Source organism: Notothenia rossii (genome assembly GCF_949606895.1).
Source record: "Notothenia rossii genome assembly, chromosome: 4".
In the NCBI taxonomy this organism is placed as follows: domain Eukaryota; kingdom Metazoa; phylum Chordata; class Actinopteri; order Perciformes; family Nototheniidae; genus Notothenia; species Notothenia rossii.
In genome coordinates this window covers 64,743,850-64,768,732 of record NC_136902.1, presented here as the reverse complement: position 1 = coordinate 64,768,732, position 24,883 = coordinate 64,743,850, and the positions used below count along the sequence as shown (strand labels likewise).

General features: G+C 41.1%; 2 protein-coding genes across 5 annotated transcripts in view; one reads left to right on the top strand and one right to left on the bottom strand.

The window, feature by feature from the left end:
* Positions 1-13,568, top strand: part of sgsm2 (small G protein signaling modulator 2) — a 132,518-nt gene extending 118,950 nt beyond the window's left edge. For all 3 annotated transcript variants that reach the window (XM_079677755.1, XM_079677754.1, XM_079677756.1), the window contains 10 exons: positions 7-152; positions 1,634-1,762; positions 1,858-2,040; positions 2,861-3,238; positions 4,295-4,419; positions 5,035-5,117; positions 6,030-6,139; positions 6,448-6,544; positions 7,641-7,808; positions 10,524-13,568. In XM_079677755.1, the coding sequence (XP_079533881.1) occupies positions 7-152; positions 1,634-1,762; positions 1,858-2,040; positions 2,861-3,238; positions 4,295-4,419; positions 5,035-5,117; positions 6,030-6,139; positions 6,448-6,544; positions 7,641-7,808; positions 10,524-10,612 (1,508 nt within the window). In that variant the 3' untranslated portion in view covers positions 10,613-13,568. The remainder of the gene's footprint in view (positions 1-6; positions 153-1,633; positions 1,763-1,857; positions 2,041-2,860; positions 3,239-4,294; positions 4,420-5,034; positions 5,118-6,029; positions 6,140-6,447; positions 6,545-7,640; positions 7,809-10,523) is intronic.
* Positions 13,569-14,019: 451 nt separating this feature from the next.
* The window catches only part of tpst1 (tyrosylprotein sulfotransferase 1), a 56,420-nt gene continuing 45,556 nt past the window's right edge, over positions 14,020-24,883 (bottom strand). Inside the window, exons 4-6 of one of the 2 annotated variants that reach the window (XM_079677759.1) lie at positions 16,491-16,541; positions 15,842-15,905; positions 14,020-14,450 (exon numbers count right to left, since the gene is read on the bottom strand). In XM_079677759.1, the coding sequence (XP_079533885.1) occupies positions 15,870-15,905; positions 16,491-16,541 (87 nt within the window). In that variant the 3' untranslated portion in view covers positions 14,020-14,450; positions 15,842-15,869. The remainder of the gene's footprint in view (positions 14,451-15,841; positions 15,906-16,490; positions 16,542-24,883) is intronic. The other variant, XM_079677760.1, reaches the window with a different exon arrangement.

Below are 24,883 nucleotides of genomic sequence, written 5' to 3'. Positions count from 1 at the left end.
CATCAGGGTTGGCCTACTGCCGACACCTGTCCACCGTGCGGACTCACCTGTCAGCTCTCGTCAACCACAACATGGTCCTCCCCGACAGACCCTGCGAGGCGTCCGGGGGCCTCAGCAAGGAGGTGTGGAGCAAGTACCAGAAGGACTGCAAGGTAGGTTCACCGGGAGGCTCACAGTACATCAAATATGGGAGCATGATCGACCTCTGACAGCAAGTAGAAGGAATTACAACAACATAATAACATTATTAATCACCTCCCTGCACCATCTGACCCCCCTCTACCCCCCAACCTACAGGCCAGGGAATTTAAAAGCCAGCAGATTGCCAAGTCATCATCAGCATTGATCAAGCCCCATAGATAAATCACCTCGTGCTGTGTAGGGCCGTGCCAGTCTTATTTACTTTAATATTTTATTAAGTGAGGTGAGATGTAGATAATATATATGTGCAAGTTACATTAAAAACACACCAATGAACGTCACTGTTGCGCTGGGTGACATTTTCCTTCATTGCCATAAACATGCAGTCGTTTTTTTTACTCAATTCTAAAAAACAGCATCCTTCACCGCAACTACTCTCATATGTGGATGTAATCTGCAGCTGAAAGTAGTCCCCAATTAGTAGTGAGTTTTTTTAGTGCCCAGCTGTTATGCTGTAATACCTGAGCATTTGTAACCTGTTTTGAATGATTAGCCTGTTTTACAGTGAAAAATAGTGAGCTTGAGCCTGAATGCCACAGACAGGCTAGGAGCTAGGACTAGGTTAGGGGTAAAAACCGTAAGATATTCCCCACTGTTTTGGAGCACTGAGAGACTTATAATCGAACATCTGGTTGACATTCGTATCACGGGTGTCATGCTTGCGTGCTTTCTTTCATATCTCGCAGACAAACAACAATAGTTTAAAGTCGTCGACCACAGGTCAAGCTGCTCCAGTGTTACACTGGGTGTCCCCCAGGGTTCAGTACTGGGTCCACTCCTTATCCTCGTTCACCTCCTTCCCCTTGGCACTATCCTCCATCACCATGAAGCCATTTCCATTGTTATGCGGAAGACACACAGGTATACAGTGGGCTTGGGCCTTAAGCCACAGATAGGCTAGGAAAGTTTTGATTAAAATACTTTAAAACACATTTTTTCGTACTTTTCCCGACAGTTTTGGAGCACTTGGAGGCCTATAACGTTATAATTTAGCTTTAGTTGCCTCTTAATAATGTGTTTCTATTTCTAATATATAATATGCCCTTCTCTACTGTAGTTGTATAATAATCCTAAATCAGGGATCATTTACAGTACTGCTCCTGCAGTCTCCTCTCTCCTTCAATCTAATGGAGGCTTAATGAGTTTCAGTCTCATCACAGAGTGCAGAATGATACCATCGTAGCTATTAAAGGAGCCACTGTAATCATCCATCATCTCCAACAATGTCATCACCAGTAATTAACACTCTATTCATATCTTTGTCCTTTATCATCTGTGCTCATCTATGTCTTCCTACATCAGTCTCAATCACTGCTCCATTATTCATTCCTTCCTCTTTCTCTTGTTCCGCTCCCATCAGGCGTCTTCTTCCTGTTATCTTTCTTCTTCTCCTGGGTTAATCTTCCTATTGTTATTTTCTGTGTATGTGTAGAACTATAAGGAGCTGGAGCTGCTGAGGCTGGTTTATTATGGCGGAGTGCAGCATGACATCAGAAAGGAGGTGTGGCCTTTCCTGCTTGGACACTACAAGTTTGGCATGGGCAAAAAGGACATGAGTCAGGTACAGCACATTAAAACAAACACACATGAGCACACACACACATGCACACACTTTTGAAAAGCAATGTGTGTTTGATGCCTTTTTCCCCTCTGCAGATTGATGCAAAGATCAGCGAGCGCTACCAGCAGGTGATGCGGGAGTGGAAGGCGTGTGAGGTGATCGTGAAGCAGAGGGAGAAGGAGATGCAGTCGGCCATCTTTGCCAAGCTCTCCTCGGGCAGCAGCATCGACAGCCACGTCCTGCGACTCGTTCACAGAGACTCAACGCTCAGCAACGAGGTGAAGAAACCGACAAACATCTGACTCCTTATTAGACTAAGCTCAATTTGAGTTGTAATTGTGACAGAGGCTGAGACCAATATATGCATTATAAGCAATGCAGTTACTAGTATCATTCAGGTATGCATGAAATGAATTGTTTAATATCACTAATCTTCATATTTTGCACATTACATTTTTCCCCAAACTTTATTTTTTTTACAATGATAAAATGTCACCCTTTTGATTCCTTAGAGCGCAGTCTATCAATAAAAGATAACAATTTATACTGTGTTTCTATTAGCCTGTGAAACAGTTGTAAAGTTTCTGTGGCTCTGGAGAAGCTTTGTCAAGTCTGAGAAACGGATACCCTGTGTTACAAAACAGGAACTGGAACAAAAATGTTGCATCATGGGTATTCTTCGATCCATTGATTGTCCCGTGCTAAGGGTGAAGGATATCTTGTCAGATGTATCTAGTAAATCCTTTATTTTACCTTTTACGTTAAGGTTTTCTATACTTTTTATTTAAAAACTGATATAAAAAAGAATAAATAAAAAAAATCCTCCAGTGGCTACGGCTTGCTTCCACTCATACAATTCATATTTCGTCAAGGGTCGCACAGAGGGATGATTTCACAAATATACATTCATACGCACATAGATACCAAGCTATACCCATGTTCATATATATATACATACACACTTATATTTCAGATATTTAAAATTCATGACTTGAGTAGTGAAATCACATAGACCCATGTGCTGCGATGTATGACCCCACACCCTTCATAATTTCCACCGCTGTCTTCTGTCACTTTTAAAGTTCCTTTGTCCTCTAGGTGTTTATGTCGGTGGACGAGCCGGATGCGGGGAGCCAGGAGATCCCCAGTGGAGAGGACGGTACCCCCACTATGACCACCCTGGTTCCCCCTGCAGTCCTCCCCCCAGAGGAGCGACCACTGGTGGAGTTTGACTCCCCCGACTCGGGTCTCCCCTCCTCCAGAAACTACTCAGTGACCTCTGCTCATTCCCAGATCCTGTCCAGCATCGACGACGGGCAGAGCACGGAGGAGGAAGGGGGGTGCGGGGAGGAGGGCAGGACTCCGGGGGGGCGTCAGGACTCTCTGACTGAGGACAGGCTGTGCAATCAGCTGGACAAACTGGTGACCAACGGAGGAGCTGCAGAGGGGTTTTCACCCTCACTCTCCTCATACACAGTATGTACAGTTCATACTGTACGTGTGTCTGTTTACGATTGTGACATAAATACACAACAGCAAAAACATAGTTTTACATGAACTAGTCAATTATTTTTCAGCTATTTTACCTCAAGGTGAGTAAGCAAAATAGCGTAAAGGAAAACTGGAAAGAAAACATCAAAAAAATACTTTTAGGTATTTATTGCTATTTTAGTCAATTTCAGTATGTACATTTCTAAATTCACCAAAAGTTAGCATTGGATAATGCTAAATTTGCTTATTTAGAATAACATTTCAGAAAACGTGGAAGAAAAAACCTAATTGGCTAATTAAAGTATCAACTAGCATAGTACAGTACCCGTTAAGCATATTCTGTCCTGTTTATTTTCATTTCATTTAATCGTTTATTTGAAGAGGGACAGTGCACATTGATGAACATTTTTAACAATTAATGCTTCAAAATGTAAATATCCCGGATTTTAGCTTTGAGCTAATTTCCATCCGTAGTCCCTCACATACAAAATTTAAGAACATGACATTTATACACATAGCAAAAATAAATACATGATATGCAGAAAGAGCATGAGCAGCATATACAAGCATTAACACATGGCAGTACAATGTAGCAGCTACGACATATAAAGTACAAGAGAAGATACAAGAGATACATAAAGTGCAAGAGGAGATACCCCTGTATTAAAGTGCATTTAGCGGTGATTGCAAGTCTGTTTTTTCTCAACCATTCTTTTAGTTGACCTTCAAAGCTGTTAAAGGTCAACAGTTTATATATCTGTTTATTCAATCTGACTGAGACAATCAGAAACATGTGGTGAAATCATAACATGACTAAACAACAGGCATGAACATTGTTTTTTTCCTGCACTTGTTTATGTTGAGGGCTAAAAACACCCAAAATACAAAAAAGGTGTTTATTTGACTCACTTAATTTGTTTGTGTCTTTAGATTTCCCCTAAAATCTGTAATAAGTTAGCCTCATTAGCCTCATTTTCATTTTGAAACGGAACATTTCAGAACACTTGTGATAACATACACAGTCACCTTTCCTTGCTGCAGATCGAGCTGTTGGACACCGTGGCCCTTAACCTCCACAGGATAGACAAAGATGTGCAGCGCTGCGACCGCAACTATTATTACTTCACCCCAGCTAACCTGGAGAAACTACGCAACATCATGTGCAGGTATGTCAAAGAACTATTTCAACCTTTCATATACAGCATACCTTTTTCTAAACACAACATCAAATACTGTTTAATGTGAAGGGTGTCTTTTGCAGAACAAACCCACAGAAAGTCATCAACTGACTCTGAAGTAACCCTCACCTCTTTTTAACGTCTTTCAGCTCCTTGTTTTGATTTTGCAGGTTATCATTGGACTGTATTGATATACTCTCTCAGCTCTCATGACTGTTATTTACTGCTGTTTCCCTTCAGGAGTTGTTGATGGGCAATAATAAAGCTAAAAGATAGTGCATATGTTGGCAAGTTACATGACTACATGACAATGCAATTAATGGTAATGTTGCTCAATATTTTCTTGCTGTTAATATAAAGTTCACCATGTCAATTGAAAAGGTGCTAATGTGTCCTGTGTGTGTGCTTCCCACCAGTGGCCTACTATCACTTGGTGCATCTTTAAGTCAAACTTGAGTAAAATGTCCCAAATTATAAAAAGTGATACAATACAATTATTTTCAAATGTGCAGTTATATACATTACTCGATGGAATGTAATAAGTTCCATTCTCCCATGTGCAGTACCGGTGGTGATTTGAATGTGATGTGTTTGTGTCTGCAGCTTTGTGTGGGAGCATTTAGAGATGGGCTACGTTCAGGGCATGTGTGACCTGCTGGCTCCTCTCATGGTCATCCTGGATGATGGTGAGAGAACAAATCCTCATCTGTGTTATATCTCCTGACAGAACAGATAGAATAGCACCTGTAGCTGTTGGACAACTGAAGCTAATGTGCCTTATTCAATCATAACATTGATAATAAAAAACATTAACATGTAAATCAGCCATGAGTTTTATGCATTAGCATTGTGCATAGTTTACAGCAATTAAACAACAAACACCAGCGGGGCTGTTAGTGTGTGTGTGTATGTCAGTTCAGTTCAAGTTAACACTGAAAAAGTAGACTTTCTTAATTCAGATTATGACATTATTATTAGTTAGAAGCTTTATTCATTAACATCGACATTTAAATTTTTGAATACAAATGTTAATGCTGGGTAGTTTTCTTTCTCTCTTAATCTTACATATGTGTTCACTTTGTTTAGAATAGGTATGTGTGCATTATTACAGATAAAAATAACATGTGTTTTTCTAAATTTTTAGATGATATTCCTCTGTAATAGATATTTGTTTGCATTCAGCTTTTTAGAAACAATATTTTTAGAGGGTGCTAGAAACTTGCTTGTAACCTATAAAGACACCTTTATTTAGGGGGTGATAACAAAAGATATTTCAAAAATATTAAGTAAATCTTGAAATGTAAAAAAGAACTGATACTCTGTGCAGTCATATTTTCACCTGTTTAAAATGCAAGTGGGAAATATAAGTTTTTGCCAGAACAACAACGTGTGTGTGTGTGTGTGTGTGTGTGTGTGTGTGTGTGTGTGTGTGTGTGTGTGTGTGTGTGTGTGTGTGTGTGTGTGTGTGTGTGTGTGTGTGTGTGTGTGTGTGTGTGTGTGTGTGTGTGTGTGCGTGCGTGCGTGCGTGCGTGCGTGTGTGTGTGTGTGTGTGTGTGTGTGTGTGTGTGTGTGTGTGTGTGTGTGTCTGTGTGTCTCAGAGTGTCTAGCCTACAGCTGTTTCACTCAGCTAATGAAGAGGATGAGTCACAACTTCCCTAATGGTGGAGCCATGGACACACACTTTGCCAACATGAGGTCCCTGATCCAGGTGATGGATAATTCTTCCTCTGTGTGTGTGTGTGTGTGTGTGTGTGTGTGTGTGTGTGTGTGTGTGTGTGTGTGTGTGTGTGTGTGTGTGTGTGTGTGTGTGTGTGTGTGTGTGTGTGTGTGTGTGTGTGTGTGTGTGTGTGTGTGTGTGTGTGTGTGTGTGTGTGTGTGTGTGTGTGTGTGTGTGTGGGTGTGTGTGTGTGTTTGAGAGTGTGTGTGTGTGTGTGTGTGTTTGAGAGTGTGTGAGACAGAGTGTGTCACCTCCACTCAGTCCCTCTGACGCTCTCTGTGCTCTCACTCTGATGTCAGATCCTGGACTCTGAGCTGTTTGAACTGATGCAGCAGAACGGAGATTACACTCACTTCTACTTCTGTTACCGCTGGTTCCTGCTGGACTTCAAGAGAGGTGACCGTCACATCCTTCAGCCTCACTCTCATGTTGAGGGGGGGGTCACACTGCTGATCACACTCACACAGTTAGCAGTGTTTCAGAGGGGAAGCTGGCAGATGTTTACGTGCCCGTCGCACTGCACTTCACAGCGTTTGTTTAAGCGTTGACACAGAGGGGGGGGCACACCTGAGGGCAATGCTCTGGCTGGCAGGGGCAGTGAAACGTAACCAATACCTCACATTTATCAATCAAATGTTATTTACGTATATAGCCATATGTCACAAATGACACATTTGTCTCAGGGGAGATTACAACGTTTACAGTGCTTGAGTCCAATTCTGAGGTTCTTTACATGTGTTCTTTATGCTTTAACTTTCCTACACCTCTGAGCAAAATGTTGTCCTATAGTAATACAAAATATATTAAACATATGTGAAAGATTGACATTGATAAAATCTGTTTATTGACATTTTGACCTCATGCCAGCAACATTACACCTTTTACCACATCTTATATGTCTACAGCCTATATCTGTAGAATACATTACAGAAACAAAAAAAGTGTAATATAGTTTTAAATATCCAGCGCTTGTTTCTTAACCTTTTACTCTCTTGAATAAAAGCCAAAAATTACCTTTTAAAATGACCTTTATATATGAAAACATTTGATAATTTCATAATTGATAATGGTTATAGAAAGATATGAATGGCCATGATTCGTCCTTAGATGCTGACAACCTTTTCACAGCTGGAAGGCATAACCTGCACAGTATGATCTCTTTTTTGCACCTAAATATTTAGATTTGATGAATTTTGTACTTTTACTTAAGTACACATGTGCATACCTTTTATGTGTAACAGAGTATTTATGTAATGCTGCATTGCTATGGTTACTTTAGTAACAGCCCCCCACTGGGCAGGAGAAAATCATTGCTTGGCAGCAAACAGTTTGAAGCAAAAAAAAGAGGTAACATGTATTCATCCAGTTGAGGTCGTGAGATCTCTTAATGCCTATCAGTAGCAGTGCATGTTTTATTTGTTGCTGATTCTGTTACCATTGGACTAAGTCGTAATTAACATTAATCAATAAATCCATTCCCCCCCCCACCCAGAGCTCCTGTACGAGGATGTGTTTGCGGTGTGGGAGGTGATCTGGGTGGCTTCCAGGATTTCCTCGCAGCACTTCGTCCTCTTTCTGGCCTTGGCCCTGGTCACAGTGTACCGTGAGATCATCAGGGACAACAACATGGACTTCACTGACATCATTAAGTTCTTCAATGGTAAGTTAAGTGTGTACTTAATAGTATTTATCTTATTTCTCACTATCCTGACGTGGCTGCCATCAGACATTTGGCTCTCACCAGTTATATTCTGTGGAGAGATCTGGGTGACGTTTTAACACAACTGTTTGTGTAGGGTCGAACATTTTAGTATTCTATCATTCAGGAAAGGATTAAGCGCTTTTATCCCAGTGTGTTGAAATATTAAAGATTCAGATACATCAATGTTTCAGATGTTTACATAAAACGCTCATTTTGAAATGAAGTAGTACACCTCAACTATAAACACTACCACACATCCCGCCTATTACACCTAGAGATATATCATTCATAATAAAGTTAGGGATAAATGGTTGTAATAGTTGACCAAAGGTAATATTAGATATTAGTTACATGTTTGGCTAAAAGTAATAAAAACATTTATTTTAAATAGCTTGCTAAAAATGTTAAATAAGCTAGCTAAAAGTGATGGCTAAATGGTTGGCTAAAAGTAATGGGCAGTTTGTTGGGATAGTTAGCTAAGAACTGGTTAAAATGGTGAGCTAAAAATAATGAATACATTGTAAAAGTAGTTACCTTAATGTTTTTGATTAAGGTTTAAAAGAGTTAGCCAAAAAATGATGGGTAAAGTGGTAAGCTAAATGTATTAGACACATTGATGACGTAGTTGGCTAAAAGTGATGGCTAAATGGCTAACTTGATGAACCAATTGTTAAAAACGTTTGCTATAATAAATTGAATAAATGGTTGAAATATAGCTGAAAGTAATGGATAAATGGTTGAACAATCAGTCTAAAGTAATGGATAAATGGTTGAACAATCAGTCTAAAGTAATGGATAAATGGTTGAACAATCAGTCTAAAGTAATGGATAAATGGTTGAATAATCAGTCTAAAGTAATGGATAAATGGTTTAACAATCAGTCTAAAGTAATGGATAAATGGTTGAACAATCAGTCTAAAGTAATGGATGAATGCTTTAAAGAGTTAGCTAAAAAGAATGGATAAAATGGTTAGCTACAAGTAAAACACCAATTCTTCAAGTAGTGTTGTGTTCAAAATTCCAGGAAAGACAGACGACTTCTAAGTTTAACTATTTATTATGAGAGAGCAAAAGATATATAGGCCTAGTCACTTGGCCAAGGACACAGACAGCAAAGCTGTAATCTGTCAGTCTATTTCCGGACAAGAGCCTCGAACCTCGTGCGTGCATACATTTTTATTAAACAGGCCGTTGCCCGTACATTTATGATTGGTCAAGACTAGCTGAAGAGAAACCATGGTTTAGACTTGGTTCTCTTTGTTTGGTGCGCAGAGTTAGAAAAAAGTCTCTTGGCAACACGTTCCTCCAATCAGCATTCGCAGCCTCCACAGTAGCTTGAAGATAATGGATAAAAGGTTGAATAATTAGCTAAATATTATATATACGTACATTACATTGTTTAAATAGTTAGTCGACCTGAATGTAATTGATAGATGGTTGGAAGTTAGCTAAAATAAATAATTTAAATTCTTAGCATTAACTTATGGATAAATGGTTGAAATACTTAAAAGTAATGGATAACCACATAAGCATGAGTATTTTCATTCCAAAGGCACCTGCGTGCTTCGAACAAATTGGGTTATAAATATCAACGTCAAACAACAATCTGAATGCAGAAGTGTTATACTGTAGTTGTACCTGTTCCTAACAACCTCACAGCAGGGACGTGCACAGGTACGGGCTAATGTTGCCCGGGCAACAGGCCGTTTGGCCTTTTTGGCTGACCTGCCCCTCTGGAGAGAGTGAGTTTCTTTTTCTTTTTTCTGTCGCTGCGGGAAACACACTTTGTCAGCGCTGGTTAAGACCACCTCATTGTCGGATTTTGGAAACTTGATTTTGAGTTGTCTCATGGCAGTTAGGGCCCTTTACTTTCTCTTGATACCGTCGGTTATTTACAAAAAAACACCTAAATATAGCCTACTTGATATTGTGCTTCTGTCTTTCTGTGTCTTTTCATCTGTAAACTCCCTCAACGGGGCTGCTCGTTCTCGCCCTCTCACGGGTGAACAGTTCAATGTCCCGCTTCATTGTTCATTGCACTTTAGTTTGACCATCTCTGTTACTAAGTTACTAAATAAATAAGTATTTACGTAGATTCCCCGTTACTGGCTGCGCTCATAAAGAATGCTAAAAATACGTATTGAACTGCTTTCATTAATTAGTGAGTTTATTTAAGGTAATTAGTTAGAGGCCCTATTTTATCAGTATGTCTGCACAGCAGTTACAATGGTCAAACTACATTAGAACACAATTGTCCCCATTTTGTCTTTAATAGTTACTAACATTAGATGAGATATGGACCGCAAAACAAAAAATGTCCCTGGTTTTCATTTTTAAAATCAAGTCACCGAATGCAAGTAGTCGCCTTAGCTTATTTTGTTATGAGATGTGAATTACTGTTCAATTTAGTTGATGTAATAATTGTTTGGTTTCTTTTACATTAAAAACAAGTTACAATTTTCAAAAGGTCTTGTGTTTTTTTTCGGGGGGAGGCCCTTTTTCCAGTTTAGATTAATAGCCCCTCCAAATGTCTGTGCACGTCCCTGCCTCACACGATGGTGGGGTGAAAAGCCTGTGATCTTATGGAAGCAGAGTTTGTTCTTGCAGGTGATGTGAAATATATTTATTTCTATATTCTAAAGTTCCCCCTCTAACTGTGTGTCTGATCCACAGAGATGGCGGAGCGTCATGATGTCCAACATATCCTGAAGGTAGCGCGGGAGCTGGTGCACAGAGTCCAGTCTCTGATGGACAACAAGTGACTGTAGAGGACTGTGAGGATTCAGAGGGGGGGAACACTCTCCCTCTCCTCCCCCAGAGAGACAGTGTTTCCAGGCCTTCCTCTATCCAGAGCAGGGCCGGGGGGTCCAGGCCTCCCTCCTGCCCAGCTGAAGGCCCTGGGAGTGGGGCAGAGCGCCGCAGCAACAGCCTGGCTCTGGAGCTTCAACTGTTTACATTCACCTTCACATGGAATGCCCTCGGTGTCCGTTCAGACATGTGGATTTGTCTGCATGCTTGTGAGTTTGATCACACTGTGAACACATCCTTGAGTCTCCCCAGTGCTACAGAGCTTGTGTGCGTGCATGAATGCACACACACACACACACACACACACACACACACACACACACACACACACACACACACACACACACACACACACACACACACACACACACACACACACACACACACACACACACACACACACACACACACACACACACACACACACACACACACACACACACACACACACACACACACACACACACACACACACACACACACACACACACACACACACACACACACACACACACACTTCCAGACAGCATTGGCTCTATCAATACTGCTGTTTTTCTAGAGTGAACCAGAACATGTGGGATGCTTGTCAGGATGCTTTAGCGTTCTGAGTGGTTGACAGGGGGCGGGATTTACAAACAACATTGTCCGAGGAGCAGAAGAATTAGCCAAGAAGAAGCTTTCATTAGTGACCAAATGGACTGTGCCAACTACCTTTTCATGAGTGCTTTCTACTATAAGCATGTGTGTGTGTTTACCCCCCCTTTTTGCTTTTTGTCCAAGAGTTCATTCTCACACAAATGTTGCCTTTATCAGTAACAGCCCAAGGTACTTAGTTGTACTTTTTTGTGAGGATTTCCTTCCTGGTGCCTGTGAAAGCCTCCCTAAGTTGTTCAGGGGCTGGAGGCGCCACAAGCGGCCAACTGTGGAGAATTCTGGGATAAATTGCAACCAACTTTCCTGAGCATGGCAGTGAGCGGGTAGTCCTTGTTCTGAGTGACGTGGCAGCAGAGCACAACAGCAAAGCACATGCCTTCCTCCATACTTTGATATAAAAGTGGTGCGACTCTGTTTTGTAGTTACATGCCCACTAGGGATGCTAAGGTCATGGCTTTGTAATATATCTGGTCATTTAGGGTGTTTAATTGCCACTGGAGGGATTACTAGTCTATGATTACACACATATTACATATTTCAAGTTTCAAATGCTACCGTTTTTTAGAATAAATATCTTGACATCAGTGTTTGAAAAATCCTGCCTGCAGCCCTGCTTCAGTTTGCCTCTGCAAGATGATAAGTACACTAAGCTGAGAAACCCACTGACTAAGGAAACATCAAAAGTGTCAAATTAATCAAGTATTATAGACTTTTCACTGGTAAGAAAAAGGAAAGGAACAGATTGACTATATGAACTGTCTATAATTGTTTATTCTTTTAGGAAAAAGCCTGGCATTATTCTAGATTTAGTTATATTAGTTATAATTAGTCATCAAAACCCATGAAGAGCCCAAGCATTTCCAATTCACTGTAGCCTCAGCCTCATTCCCATTGGTTCCCACTGAGGACATTCATCTTTAAAACGGGCTCTCCAAATATAGTTTCTTTTTTTTTTTTAAGCGATACACAAACAAAAGTATTTTGAGTGGCAGATGTATATGTATTTGATGCTGTACTTAATATTTACAGCAGCAGGTATTCCCCTCATTTTTAAACTTTTAATTGCTGGAAATGTGATGAGCTTTTGTTCGGCAGTGAAGCTCTATGACACATATAGTGATGCAAAGCCACAGACACATGTTAGTTGGAAACATTTATCGTTAGTTTAGATCTTTCCATGGGATTTGTAGACAGTATGAAACAATGAAATATTCCCAGTTGTCCTAGAGTGACTCGGTGTAAAGGATGCTCACTGTCAGGAAAAGTGGTTGCAATTTTCCGTGTGGAACCTGATTCTCCTCCAGCCTCTGGAAATAAGACATACCTGGGTTGGGTTGGTCTAAATAAAAAACGTGTGTATTTAAAGAAGCTGCTTTTAATGCCAAACGCCCTCTAGTGTTCAGTGGATCAGGATCAGGTTTGTCTTCGCAGTGACAGCACAGAGTACGCTCATGTTTGTATCTGAAGGGTATCTGGGACATTTTTGATACGGTTTCCAATCCCCCTTTGCCATGTGACCCTTTATCTCCTCGCCTCCTTAAAATGTCCAACACGGCTGCATACGATTGGTCGGCCAGCTCGGACCTGCACCTGTGATCCAAGTGCCAAGAGTCTTCCCCAATCCTCAAGTGTACTGTAGTCATCCAGCTCTCTGATTCGCTAGTTTGATCCCAGGAAACAGGCGGGGGGGGCTGTACCTTGCTGCTCCCCCCCACTGAACCCTGACAGAGGAGGGTCTCCCGGGGGACCTGGGGCCCGTAGCAGAGCTTTTTCTTCCAATCAGGACATTGTGTACCAAAGCCTTGAAGCAGCCCCCTCTGTGGCATGACGACAATGTGCAATTTCATACTGCATCTTGAAGACTGACTGTTTACTATGTGTGTATAATATTTTTGAAATGGTGATTCTTTATCTACTGTGTAACTTCTGTCGTTTGAAGAAACCCATCAGAGTCTACGTTGCTGTAAATACGACCTGAAAGCCCGATATTTATATGAAGACAGTAAGAACATATATATATATATAACTTATTTTGAGATCTATTTTTTATGTTGGTTTTAGCAGCACTAGCTGTAGGTGTATTCTGGGATGTGGAATGTGTGCAGGCTGTGTTACACGTTGACTGTTAAGTGTTCTTTTTCAATGTCGTGCACTGACTTCAAATTTCTATTTATTTAGAGAGCCAATGATTGCATTGCTGAGTATGTATCATTTGCCTTGAATGTAATGTATTATTAAATAAGAGTTTGTTCATTAGTGGGCTGCTTTGTTCCTTCTTTGATTAGAATTGATCCTGTTAAGACCAGAACAAACTGTTCTTAGGAAGGTCATCAAAATGTATATGTTCAATTAGCACTATTATGCCTTTAAGGGTGTGTTGTATAGGTTTTTGCCAAAATCCCGAAGTTCCCTCCATCCACCAGCTCAGCAATTCTCCTGACCTCTTTGAAAAAAATAATTAGTGGTATTTATTTGAGCACTTTTCTAAGTAATCAAAGCACTTTACATTACATGAAATTACATATATTGAATACTGTGTAGACAATGCTCACAGAAGCAATTTAGGGAGAAGTGTTTCACTGGTCTCATCAGTGTCCAAACACAAAGCTCACAAAGCTCAAGTCCACTAGCTGTCTAACACCAAATAGAATAACAAGTTAGCATCTTGTTTCACCATTCAACCAAAAATAACCAGACTGACACCAGGTTTAAAAACAAAAACAACAATGTTTATCATGGTTGATACCGATCAGTACCCATGGCATTGCACAATACAAAGGCATGAAAAAAAGTAACATTAAAATAGGTATTGCATCTTCCAAAAGCTAACTTTTTCATTCATAAATGCTTCTTGCGATCTCGGTTCACTGCATTTTCTTACAACAGAATCACAGAATTTGTCTAAATAGCCAGAAATAATTTCTAAAAATCGATGAGCGTGATGTGACACGAAAAATAACAATCAGCAGACATTCTGTGGCTGTGAGAAGTATTAGTATTATTTTCTGTACAGTACAACATCGAAGGCCAAGAGTTCTCCGTAGACTCCGCTGAGGTCATGTGACCGAGGCCCAACACAAATGGAGGGGGGCGGGTGAGACGATGGCCATGATTCTCTCTCCAACCGCTCCTCTGGTCCTGTTAGAGACATCACAATGCATTGTTTTAGTTAAAAGCAGTTTTACGACTCAGTCAGAGATTAATCAGCGGCCTGTAAACTTTATTAGTTTGGGTTTCACCAACTTACCACTCCCAACTCGACATGAAAGGAAATACCCTTATCCACTTTATTGCTGAGAGTTAGAAGAAAAGGTCTATACCGCTTGTTAAGATGACAGAGCTAGTAGTGGGTTAGCTCAGGTTAGCATAAAGAAAGGACAAATATAGCCTGGCTGAAATGGTTTTAAAATCCCCCCAACAGATAAATACATATGTTTATCCGTATAAAAACAAAGCATGAAAACAACCACTCCCTGTTTGAGGGGGGGTTTAAGTGGGGGCCATATGTTGGCGGTCTAATGTTAGCATGTACAGTATATATTCAGTGTACAGACGAGACAGGGCAATAGATCTTATCACCTAAAGTTAGATAATTGTTGACTGGTCGTTTCAAGATTTCCTCTCAGGCTCTGGAACATTCTGCATGTTTACTGGTTACCGAGTTTATTTCAGACTAAATATGAATTGATGTCACAATAGTCAATGGACTGAAAAAGAATGGGATGAAATATGAATACCATTGAATATTCTTACAAAGTTACCATATGCAATTTGTTCTGGCAGTGGTGGATTAAATGGTGGCCGACATGTTAGAGCAGCAGTGTCTGTGGACCCTGAGGAGGTCTGAGCAGGCAGAACTACCGTCTGTACTCTACTATAGGTCACGATCCTGTGAATACATGGTGTCAAGTATTACAAGTTCAGGAAGTGAGGTTAAGGTAGAGAACGTTTGAATGACGTGTGTGTGTTTTTTTAATAAGCTTTGTCATATTTGATGATGTCATCATTGAAAATGATGGAACCAAATCCTCCAACTAAATAATAATTCATTAAGTGTGATTCATCAATTAAATGTCAGACATTTTATGAATAAATCGACTCTTTTTTTGCGAGTATATGAGTCAGTTTCATTCGATTGCTACCATGCTAATACAATGTGCGTTGAGCAGGAGAGGAAGCAGTATATTGACGACAATGAGCATTTGGGCTTTTAGGTTAAAACTCAAAGAAATACACATAAAACTACATGTTTGTTTTCAATACATTTTGACTTTACACAGCTCTGGAGTCATTGGAAATGTTTTGATCACATAAGCCTGAAACAATCCTACACAGCCACCACTGGAAATGTATTCTTCAAATAGTATAGATTTGTATTTTGGTGTAGACTAATTTCATCTGAAACAGTAAAAAAGAAATCTGCGCAACATTCAAATGTTTGATTTCCTACAAGTTGTGATTATGTCTTCAAATCCGCCAGTGAAAGTAACAGATGAATGCAATGGAGCATAGAGCAGGATCTTGTGTACCTGTGTTTGGTGAGGCGCTCTGCTGATCCTAACTGGGCTTGGGTTTCTCTGCAGACTTCTGAATCTGTATGGAGGAACAAAGAGGAGACAACGCACACACAGGTTACAGTCTGAGAGTGAAGGATAAGGAAATACCAGAATTGAAAACTCCAAGAAGATTCTCCACAGTCAGCTGACTCACTGACTTCACATTTGTATGTCCTTTCCCCATGATTCAAAGAAAAAAGAGGGCTGATTGCGTGAAAAGAACGTCATTATTAACAAAGCAAACAGACTCTTCTGAAGTGAGTTCCTATAGCATGAAGACAAAAAGATGCAGGTTGCTGTGACAACCAGAGGAGGGCACCAGTGCTCTGCAGACACATCACACTGTTAGACCCAGACACAACAAAGCAACATCAAGAGACTAACAAACTAAAGAACCACTACAGATCAAAAGCATGGAGACAATCATGAGGCGGACAACAAGCTGCGTTTAATGACAAGAAACTCAAGAGATGAGTAAATGTGAGCAGATGGAGATCTGAAAGGAGACCTTCCACTGAGCTGCAGATGGTTCAACTCAAATCAGACACTAAAAAGGAAAACTGGATTTGTGTGTAAAAACAATGGTAGAAAAGCTAGACAACAGGCAGAAATGTTACTGTACCTGTGATTGTTCTTTTAGGAAATCTGGTAGCTGAAATTCACCCTTAAAGACCTGGGAAAACAAAGGACCAGGTTTAGAGCTCCACATATGTACTGAATGTGCTTAAATGCATCGTCTGGATCACCACGGTTTACTGAAGAGCATTTTCTGTGTGTGTTCCAGAGTTAGGAGATTCCTCACAGCGACACACACCACTACTCCCGTCTCATTCCACGACTCATAACATCTACACAGGAAGTCACCTCCTGCTCGTTGAATTAAAACAACACAGTAGCATGAGGTCGTTCTGTCAGCCGGGGATAGAGAAGAATGTGGGGGGGGGCGAGACTGGGAGGAACGGCAGCGTGATGACGGATGGAAGCTGGGTATCAAAGGACTCGCAGATAAAGACATGAGACATGAGAAGACGGCAGCAGAGACAGCTCACTACATCCCCTCCTATCACGCATGTTATTTATTCAGCTGTTTGCAATGACCGGCTTTCCTTTCATTATTTGACATGGTTAAATTGAAAACTCCATTCTGATTGGTCAGTGTGGTTTGGAAAAAGAGCAGACTGATGTTTTGATTAAGGGATCCTATGCAGTCATATCCATCCGCAGCAAGAAGTCCGGTGAATTTCAACTAAGTAGTGGCCACAAAAATATGATCCTCTATCGAAAACACCACCTTTTTCAATATCTATTTCTATATTTGTGGAGAGCGGGAAACTTTGGATTCATGATGGATAGACTGTCTTGAAGAAGAGAAGAAGACAAAAAAGGGCAAGAGTTGCAAAGAGGTTAAAGACAACAACCTGGAGGACAGAGAAAGCAGCAGCAGAAGAAGACAGAAAGGAAGTGAACACTAACGGGAAACCAGTACTCTGGCAGTGTTTAAAGACTGGTTGATGGAACAGAACATGTGAGCAGACAGTTACAGAAAACCTGGATCAGTGCTGCCGCCATTTTAAGTGATGTTGCTGTAAGCCGCCGTTCTGCCGTTGGTACCAAAAAGCTCAGCCATCAGACCGTACCATTACGTTTAAATCAATATGTTGTACAAATTCCATGTAGCCTTACATAATGTGTAGTGTGGTATTAAAGCATGATGTGCAGTATGTGTGTTTATATACACATATAGAAACTGGTTAGTTTTGCCTGCTTGTGTTGTGTTTAGTGTTGCGGTTTCTCGTTGCTTTTTGCAGTGTTTCTGTTGCTCTGACTTCCCCTCTCTGTCACCACCACTAACCTCAGCTGCACTCCAAACAACGGCAACATCACAACAACCACAGGCAAACACAGGATCCAGGCAGTAAACAAGGGCAACGAATGACTGAACTATTAAAAGACGGAATTCTTATGTGCCTATTTTTATCTCATGGTTAAAAAATGTTTTCGTCCTTTTGATGGTTTACATAGCAGCGCCGCTACACACAACATATCAAATGTTATTGGATCAGATAATGATGCTAGATCTGAGCTGGACCTCCGTAGTGTGGGAGGACTGGATCAGAAGTCTTGTGCCCCCCTCTACAGCAGAGAAGATTACACTTTCCCAAAAACATATTCCTTAATCCCCCTGCGTGACTTCATGCATGCTTGCGTGCTTGCCTGGAGTGAACTCAGCGCCAGAAATCAACGTAATCTCAAATTATTTCCAACACCAGAGACAGGGAGGTGAGCGCATGTTACTGATTTCCTGCCGGGAGCCATTTTGCAGCTTTCCCTCCTCAGCGGGGAGGCTCCGGGCCAGACTGCTGTGAGGCCGTCCAACCCTTCTGCTCCCACGGAGAGGAGAGGAGAGGAGATTAGTGGAGAGGAGGGGAGTGGAGAGGAGGGGAGGAGAGGAGAATGCCCGCCCTCTGGTTGGACAAAAACAATCTAAGTGGTGAGCTGTCTGCTGAAGATCAATGTGTCCTTCAGAGGACAGAGAGGTGAAGGGCAACCTCTGAGAAAGCCCAGACTCCATGGCTACATGTTGAATCTCTGCAGTAACATGAAGCCGGCCCCCTTCTGTCCAACAGAGGCCCCCCCTCCCCCCCCCCTCCAGGACTGTGACCCGCGAAGGATCGGCTTAAGAAAGGAGGGATAGTCACAGCCTCTTCGATTGAGGCAGACAACAGGAGATGAAACACGGATCAGAGGGCTGCTTCCTGCCAATCATCTGGCTGACAGAGGGGATGCTCCTGATCCCACGGTTCATTGAACACACGCTGACCTCTTTTAAACTCATATGAAGGTGTCTGTCAGTAGCACATAGCTGCTCATAAAAATGCTAAAAGTGACTTTCCACAGTTATAGGTAGTCACCACGTTTCTGTGATGGAAACTTCTGAAGCCATGGAGACGAAACTCAGAGACACACGGGGAGAGCTGGAGCTTGATGGCAAACACTGATGGTTTATTATGGAGTTGGAGAACTGACAAAACATGTGCTGCTGCCATGAGGTGACACAGTGGATGCCAAACCAATTCTGAAGAACTCTACCCCAGACCCATGGATTTAGCTGGTTCTGAGAGAATGCTGCATAACAAGATAAAACAGGCAAAGCACTATCCCACCTCTATCAGGCAGGAATATGGAGACAAACACTGAGAGCAGCCCAAGGTCTCAGGCCTGTGCTCAGTGAGGTCTCAGGCCTGTGCTCAGTGAGGTCTCAGGCCTGTGCTCAGTGAGGTCTCAGGCCTGTGCTCAGTGAGGTCAGGACAGACTGATAAACTGGGTCAGAGGTGTGGACCTAGGAAAATATTTCCCCAACCGTTTTAATAACTGAGATCGGAACTATGTCTACAGTCTACACTGTACGGTTTGGAATGCAATACTATCAACATGTAGAAATCCACATTATTTCCTTGATCTGCTAATTGGGAAAGTTCATCATTGACTTGGGAAATGCTATTAAGGGGATCTTGCATTTTTTGGTTAGAGCACTCAAACACAGTCTTCATGAATATAAGCGTTGACATCTGTTGTCAATATCGTCTTTGATAGCCTTTAATGAGCAAGACAAATTACAACATTTTGAATTTGCTCAAAAGTTCATATTCTTTTGCGAACGATTAAATAAAAGTGATTTGAGTTTCAAGGGAAAACTAAAGTCTAGTTTTTCTTCTTCAGTTGCAAAAAACGTGCCAACTTTCTCCAATTATAATGTATACATGGTGGCTTCACTCTTCAGAAGATGAAACCCCATCTGTGGGTAAATATTCTCCAGGAGGAGGAGGTTACAAGAATCTTGAATGTTGAACTATCACATGCAGCAACATTTCTTATAAGAGTATTGTTATAAAAAAATCGAATCTGACTGTGCTAACGGAGTCCCCTGAAGCCAAAGGTTTGACGGCTGTGAGAACTAACAGCAGCCATGCTTGTTTAAAAGTTCATTATGATAGTGGCTTTGGAAGGAGAAGGGCCAGGCTGCCAGTGTTGCCAACTTGATGATTTGTAGCCAGATTTAGTGAATGTTTGAGCTTGTGCGTAGCTACGTTTAGGTTTGGATCCTTTCAAAATGTACCATTCTCTTGCTAGCTTCACGAGATTACCAACACTAGCTACAACGAGTTTGATGATCCAATTCCGCAGATAACCCTAATGCTATAAGTAGACCTTTCGTTAGGCGGTTTTTGTCAATTATATTCCTTTTTTAATTCAGTCTTCTATTAAAACAGAAAACCTTCTGTACCTTCCATCTCACTATAACAGACTTAAAAAATATTTAAACCACAGGGGTGCTCGAATACGGCTAAAAGTATAATCACAACTATTTTTGAATGATCTTGAGATGACCATTATTTATTTTAGGTACAAAATATTTGTAATCCACTTTTTATATAAAGAGAGCACGGCTTCCTCTTCCACGTTGTGCTACATTCCTGCTAATCAACACATATTTGCTTTAAAATAAGAGCTCCTTACCCACAGTGCACCTCCGAGAAGGGAACCAAAGTGAGGTAGAGCCTCAGAGGAGCCCAGAGGCAGGGTTTAGCATGGTGGGGTCAGCCAAGGTGCATGCTGGTACAAGCAGCAGGTCAGCCCAGTGTGGAGCAGCCAAACTAAAGCCTGCAGTGCCTCTGCCTCAGCACTATGGCGGGGGCTCCCTGTGACTAAGCCCCAGTCCCGGGGGTTTGGATGTGGTAACAGCCCAGTGCATCTGAAAAGCTGCCAGTGTTGAGCCATGAGCTTCAGGGGAGACTGCAAGAGCTGCACAGCAGTCTGCTTCCACCCGAGGTTTCCAGGGATATTGTTACCTCAAACCAAATGCTTTTATCCGAACTACACACAGAAACTCTTTGGAATCTGTCCATGTGTGTCTACTGTTTCTGGAGCCAGGGGCTGTGATAAGCTTTGATAATACAAAGTAATGTCGACCATGTTCAATCATCTGTGTTTGGAGATTGTTTTCGAGAGAGCAATAACTTGAGAGGACGCTTAATGATTTTCCTTCCCCAATCTCCTTGTGGTCGATCTTTGCCAGGGGGCCTAATACACTCAACAGACACATAATTAATCTGTTACAAGTCCTAGAATTGACCTTAAAATCAGGTCCAATTATCAAAAACTGTTGAGTACTGATAGTCAGAGTGGTGCCGTGATGACAATTTATTTAGGCTGACTCGCAAGTTGCAAGGCAATAGATCCCTAGACAAAAAGCGATGGGATTTCTCCATTTGATTTCAGTATATTGCAAAAATGTTTGTGGCCAACAAACAATTATGATACTTTTACGTTTTGGTCAGCAGGATAATTTCCATTGCATAAATGCAATCGCCATGAGTAACGCTAGGCTACAAACAAACTACATCTCGGTAGAATCAACATCTAAGCTAAAGGCGTTATGATGTTTAGTAGTTTAGCAACCGCCATTTCTATGACACATAGTAGTTTTGGGCATTCCCTAGTGGGGTATTTACTGTATTTTATTTCTGAGAACTAAACATGACAATATCTTTGCTTGATTTAACCAGAGACCTTATTTCAGGGTCTAACCACAATCACAAAAAAACATTGACTTTGAGACGAGGGAACCGGAGGAGGTAAATGCTAAGTCATTGAAGCATTTTAGGAATCGTTTGAGCACCACTCTATAACATTGTTAACCTAATCTTAATCATATGGTTTTAATAGGGAAAGTTTGTGTATGGCTGCTTGCTTTTAGAAAATGATTACATATTTTAGGGAAATAAATAAATGGAAAGGAATCTTGATAATTCAGAAGAGTGCGTTGGCTAAATTACGGTTAAGACAACTTCATCGTGCCCCGTCAGAATGACTGTAAGCTCAGAGAAGCCTCTTATCGGAAAGCTTATACGTAAAAAAGGTTTTCTATAAACCAAGCCTTAAAGTAAGCTATACTTGCTCTTAGTATAAAAAAAACCTCTTCAAGCAATCTTAATATGAGTTGAAGGAATTAGAGGCATGGATCATTGGACATTTCATGTGCAGTCCTCATTAAGAAATATTTTAGTCACTTTCTTTCCCATGCTCGTATAGTCGATGGTTTTATGAATATGAGTCTCTGCGGAGGTCTAAGAGCCAAAGAGCTTCACGACGGCTGAGCACTGACGCGGGCCCTGGATCAATGCAGCGTGATAAGCCTGCACATCAATAAGAGCCCTTTCAGCAATACTGTATGAAGGAGGAGGTTCTGCAGCAGAGCGGAGCACAACACGCTGAACGAGGAACTCTACATACATTCATTCTCATCTCTCTACTTACTCATTATTGTTACTGTGAGAAAGTGAGAACTTATCGATCCCAATATCCATTTCTCACCAGGGATCGGAACAACTGCAAAGCCACTTGAAAGCTATTGATTGCGGCTTCAAGAGATGGGCCCAAGGAGCCTCGTTTACAGAAGCTGGAACCACCTCTCCTGACCAGCAGTCAGAGGGGAGGCCTCCACCAAAAGAACACAACTCAGGTGTTGTCTTTTTAACAAAGTCAATGGCGGAGGGTCGGAGCAATTTGTTCTTTTATCATTTTCATTTTTGTGCAAATTCTGTGAATTGAGTTTTGAAACTGAGAACTGATCAACATCAAATGTATGACCTGAGCCCACTCCGAGAGCTGGGACTATATAACTGTAGAGAAATAAAAAATCCTTGACTACAGACAGATAAAACTTACATGAACAAAACACACCTTTTTCTGACATGGTCTAGGTCTCCACCCCACCATGTCTAAGAGTGGTGCAGTGATGACGTGTCATTGTAGTGTGACAGGGAACTTAGCATTGCAAGGTCTCCCTTGACAAAAAGTAATGGGATATCCCCATTGGATATCACTATATTGCAGGATATAAACTTTATGGCCAACACACATCCATGATACTTAACACGTTTTGTTCAGCCGGATAATACTAATTAACACCACGTTGTGTTTATGTAAATGTAATTGGCAGAAATAAAAAGCTGATGGAGTGCTATAAAAGGAACTATCACAGTCATATGGCTGCACATGGCACTATTACGCTAAAGGTGGACCGTCGGCATGATGGCGTTCATTTAGTCACCAATTAGCAACCGCTGTTTGTATAACATATAGAAGCTTCGGAGATTCACACGTTTTGTGAACTTGGGATAACCACAGATATTTCAAGCTTCTAACCACAAACACTTTCGATAAGTGGTAAGAAAGTATTTTCTGGTTATTAGGACTCTTTACTGCACCACTTTATAAATGATTACCTTGAAACCTTATTTCTTAAATCTATACAAAACAGATGGACAGTTTTGACCTCAGGGCTGATTGGAGGATAACTTTTAAGACTGGTTTTGACTCGCAGTAGAAAACAGCTGAGCGTCATTGAGATAAGGCTGCTCTCAACAGGTCAAGCTTCATTAATCATCCAGGTCCCTCCGTCTCCACAACACAAACATTTGGTTCAAAGGCTGCTTCCAAACTATTTATTCACCAAGCAGTGAGAACCAGGCTGCATATTCTGTGGTGAAATCAGGGCTTAAGAGGAGATGAGACAGAGGATAAATGTTTGGATGGGGCTGGGTGAAAACCCAAGACAGCGAAGAGCATTTCCACATGTGGCTTCATCATACAGTGATTTAGTTCAGGGCTGCTTTCCAGATGTCTTAGGCAATACAGCAGAGAATATTAGAGAGGGGGTGCTAACATACTAATGGAAACACAATAATTCTCAGAAGTTGATGGCTAAAACAACAATAAAAGCAGCCTTTGGACTCAAGAAGTTAAACGACTTTCTGTCCTTGTTTTGTGTAGTTCACTGAAACAGCAAACTACTGTTTTGTGCCGTCAAATGAATATAATTGTTATTTTTCCATTGCTTTTCTTCTGTAATTCATCCCTTTGACACACCTGCCCACCCTTCTTCTTTTAATGCATTCTTCAGGCAGCCACCACGGCACACTTGACCTTTCACCTCTGTGTAGTGCCTGGCTGCCCGCATGTGAAGACTGTTTTAGTTGTTAAGATGTTACTGAAGAGTAAGACAACAGACCCATCTTACTAACAGGGCTTTATTTGGTCAAATTGCATCAAAAGGTTTTGAAAAAGTGGGAAGTCTTTGACATGAATTCAATTGTGTAGCATTTTCTGTTTTAGATTTGTTACAAATCCGTATCTGATGTACAAGCATGAAAACAATAATACAGAGCCTGCAGCTGGGTTTGATGCAGGGAAATCGCTCTAATAACGCGCAGATGTACACAGCATCAATCTAATCAGAGGAGCTTAAACACACACATGTTGCCGTCTAGACAGGGAAGCCTATTGTGAGGAGGACAGCGTTAACTATTTCAGAGAGCGGAGGATGACATGGATATTTACTGCATCCAAAATATGTAAACAGGACCACAGGCACATTTGAAAAGCATTAGCATGCGCAACATGATGCTAACATGACAGGAAAAACATGAGTCCTGCACACTGACATATGGCAGCCTTGATAGAAAATTGGTAACATACAGTATGTAGGCTCACCTTTAAAGTAACAGACCAACATTTGGGAAATGTGCAACTTTGTACTTTTCTTAAAATGAGGCATTATAATTTTAGGAGCATTTCAACACAATGGCACTATTGATCAACAACAGCTGTCTGCAATGTATCTGCAACCTCAACATTCATGGAGCCAGATACGAAAAGCTCTGATCAGATACACAACTAGATCTGTACGGGACTGGACATGATCTGTTAAACGTGTTCAATTCTTTTTTGAACCGCCTGGTAGTAAGATAACAAACCTTTGTTGAATGTTGAGTTTTTTTATCAGTCTCCTCAGACGTGTCGGGGCAGATGTGGCTCAGGGGAAAATGGGCATATACCAACCAGCGGTTTGATCCCCCAGCAACCCCAAATTGCTCCCGTAAAAATGCAGAAATACAATATAAAATGCACCAAAAACCTATTAGGTATAGTTTTCCACTTATTTGAATTAAA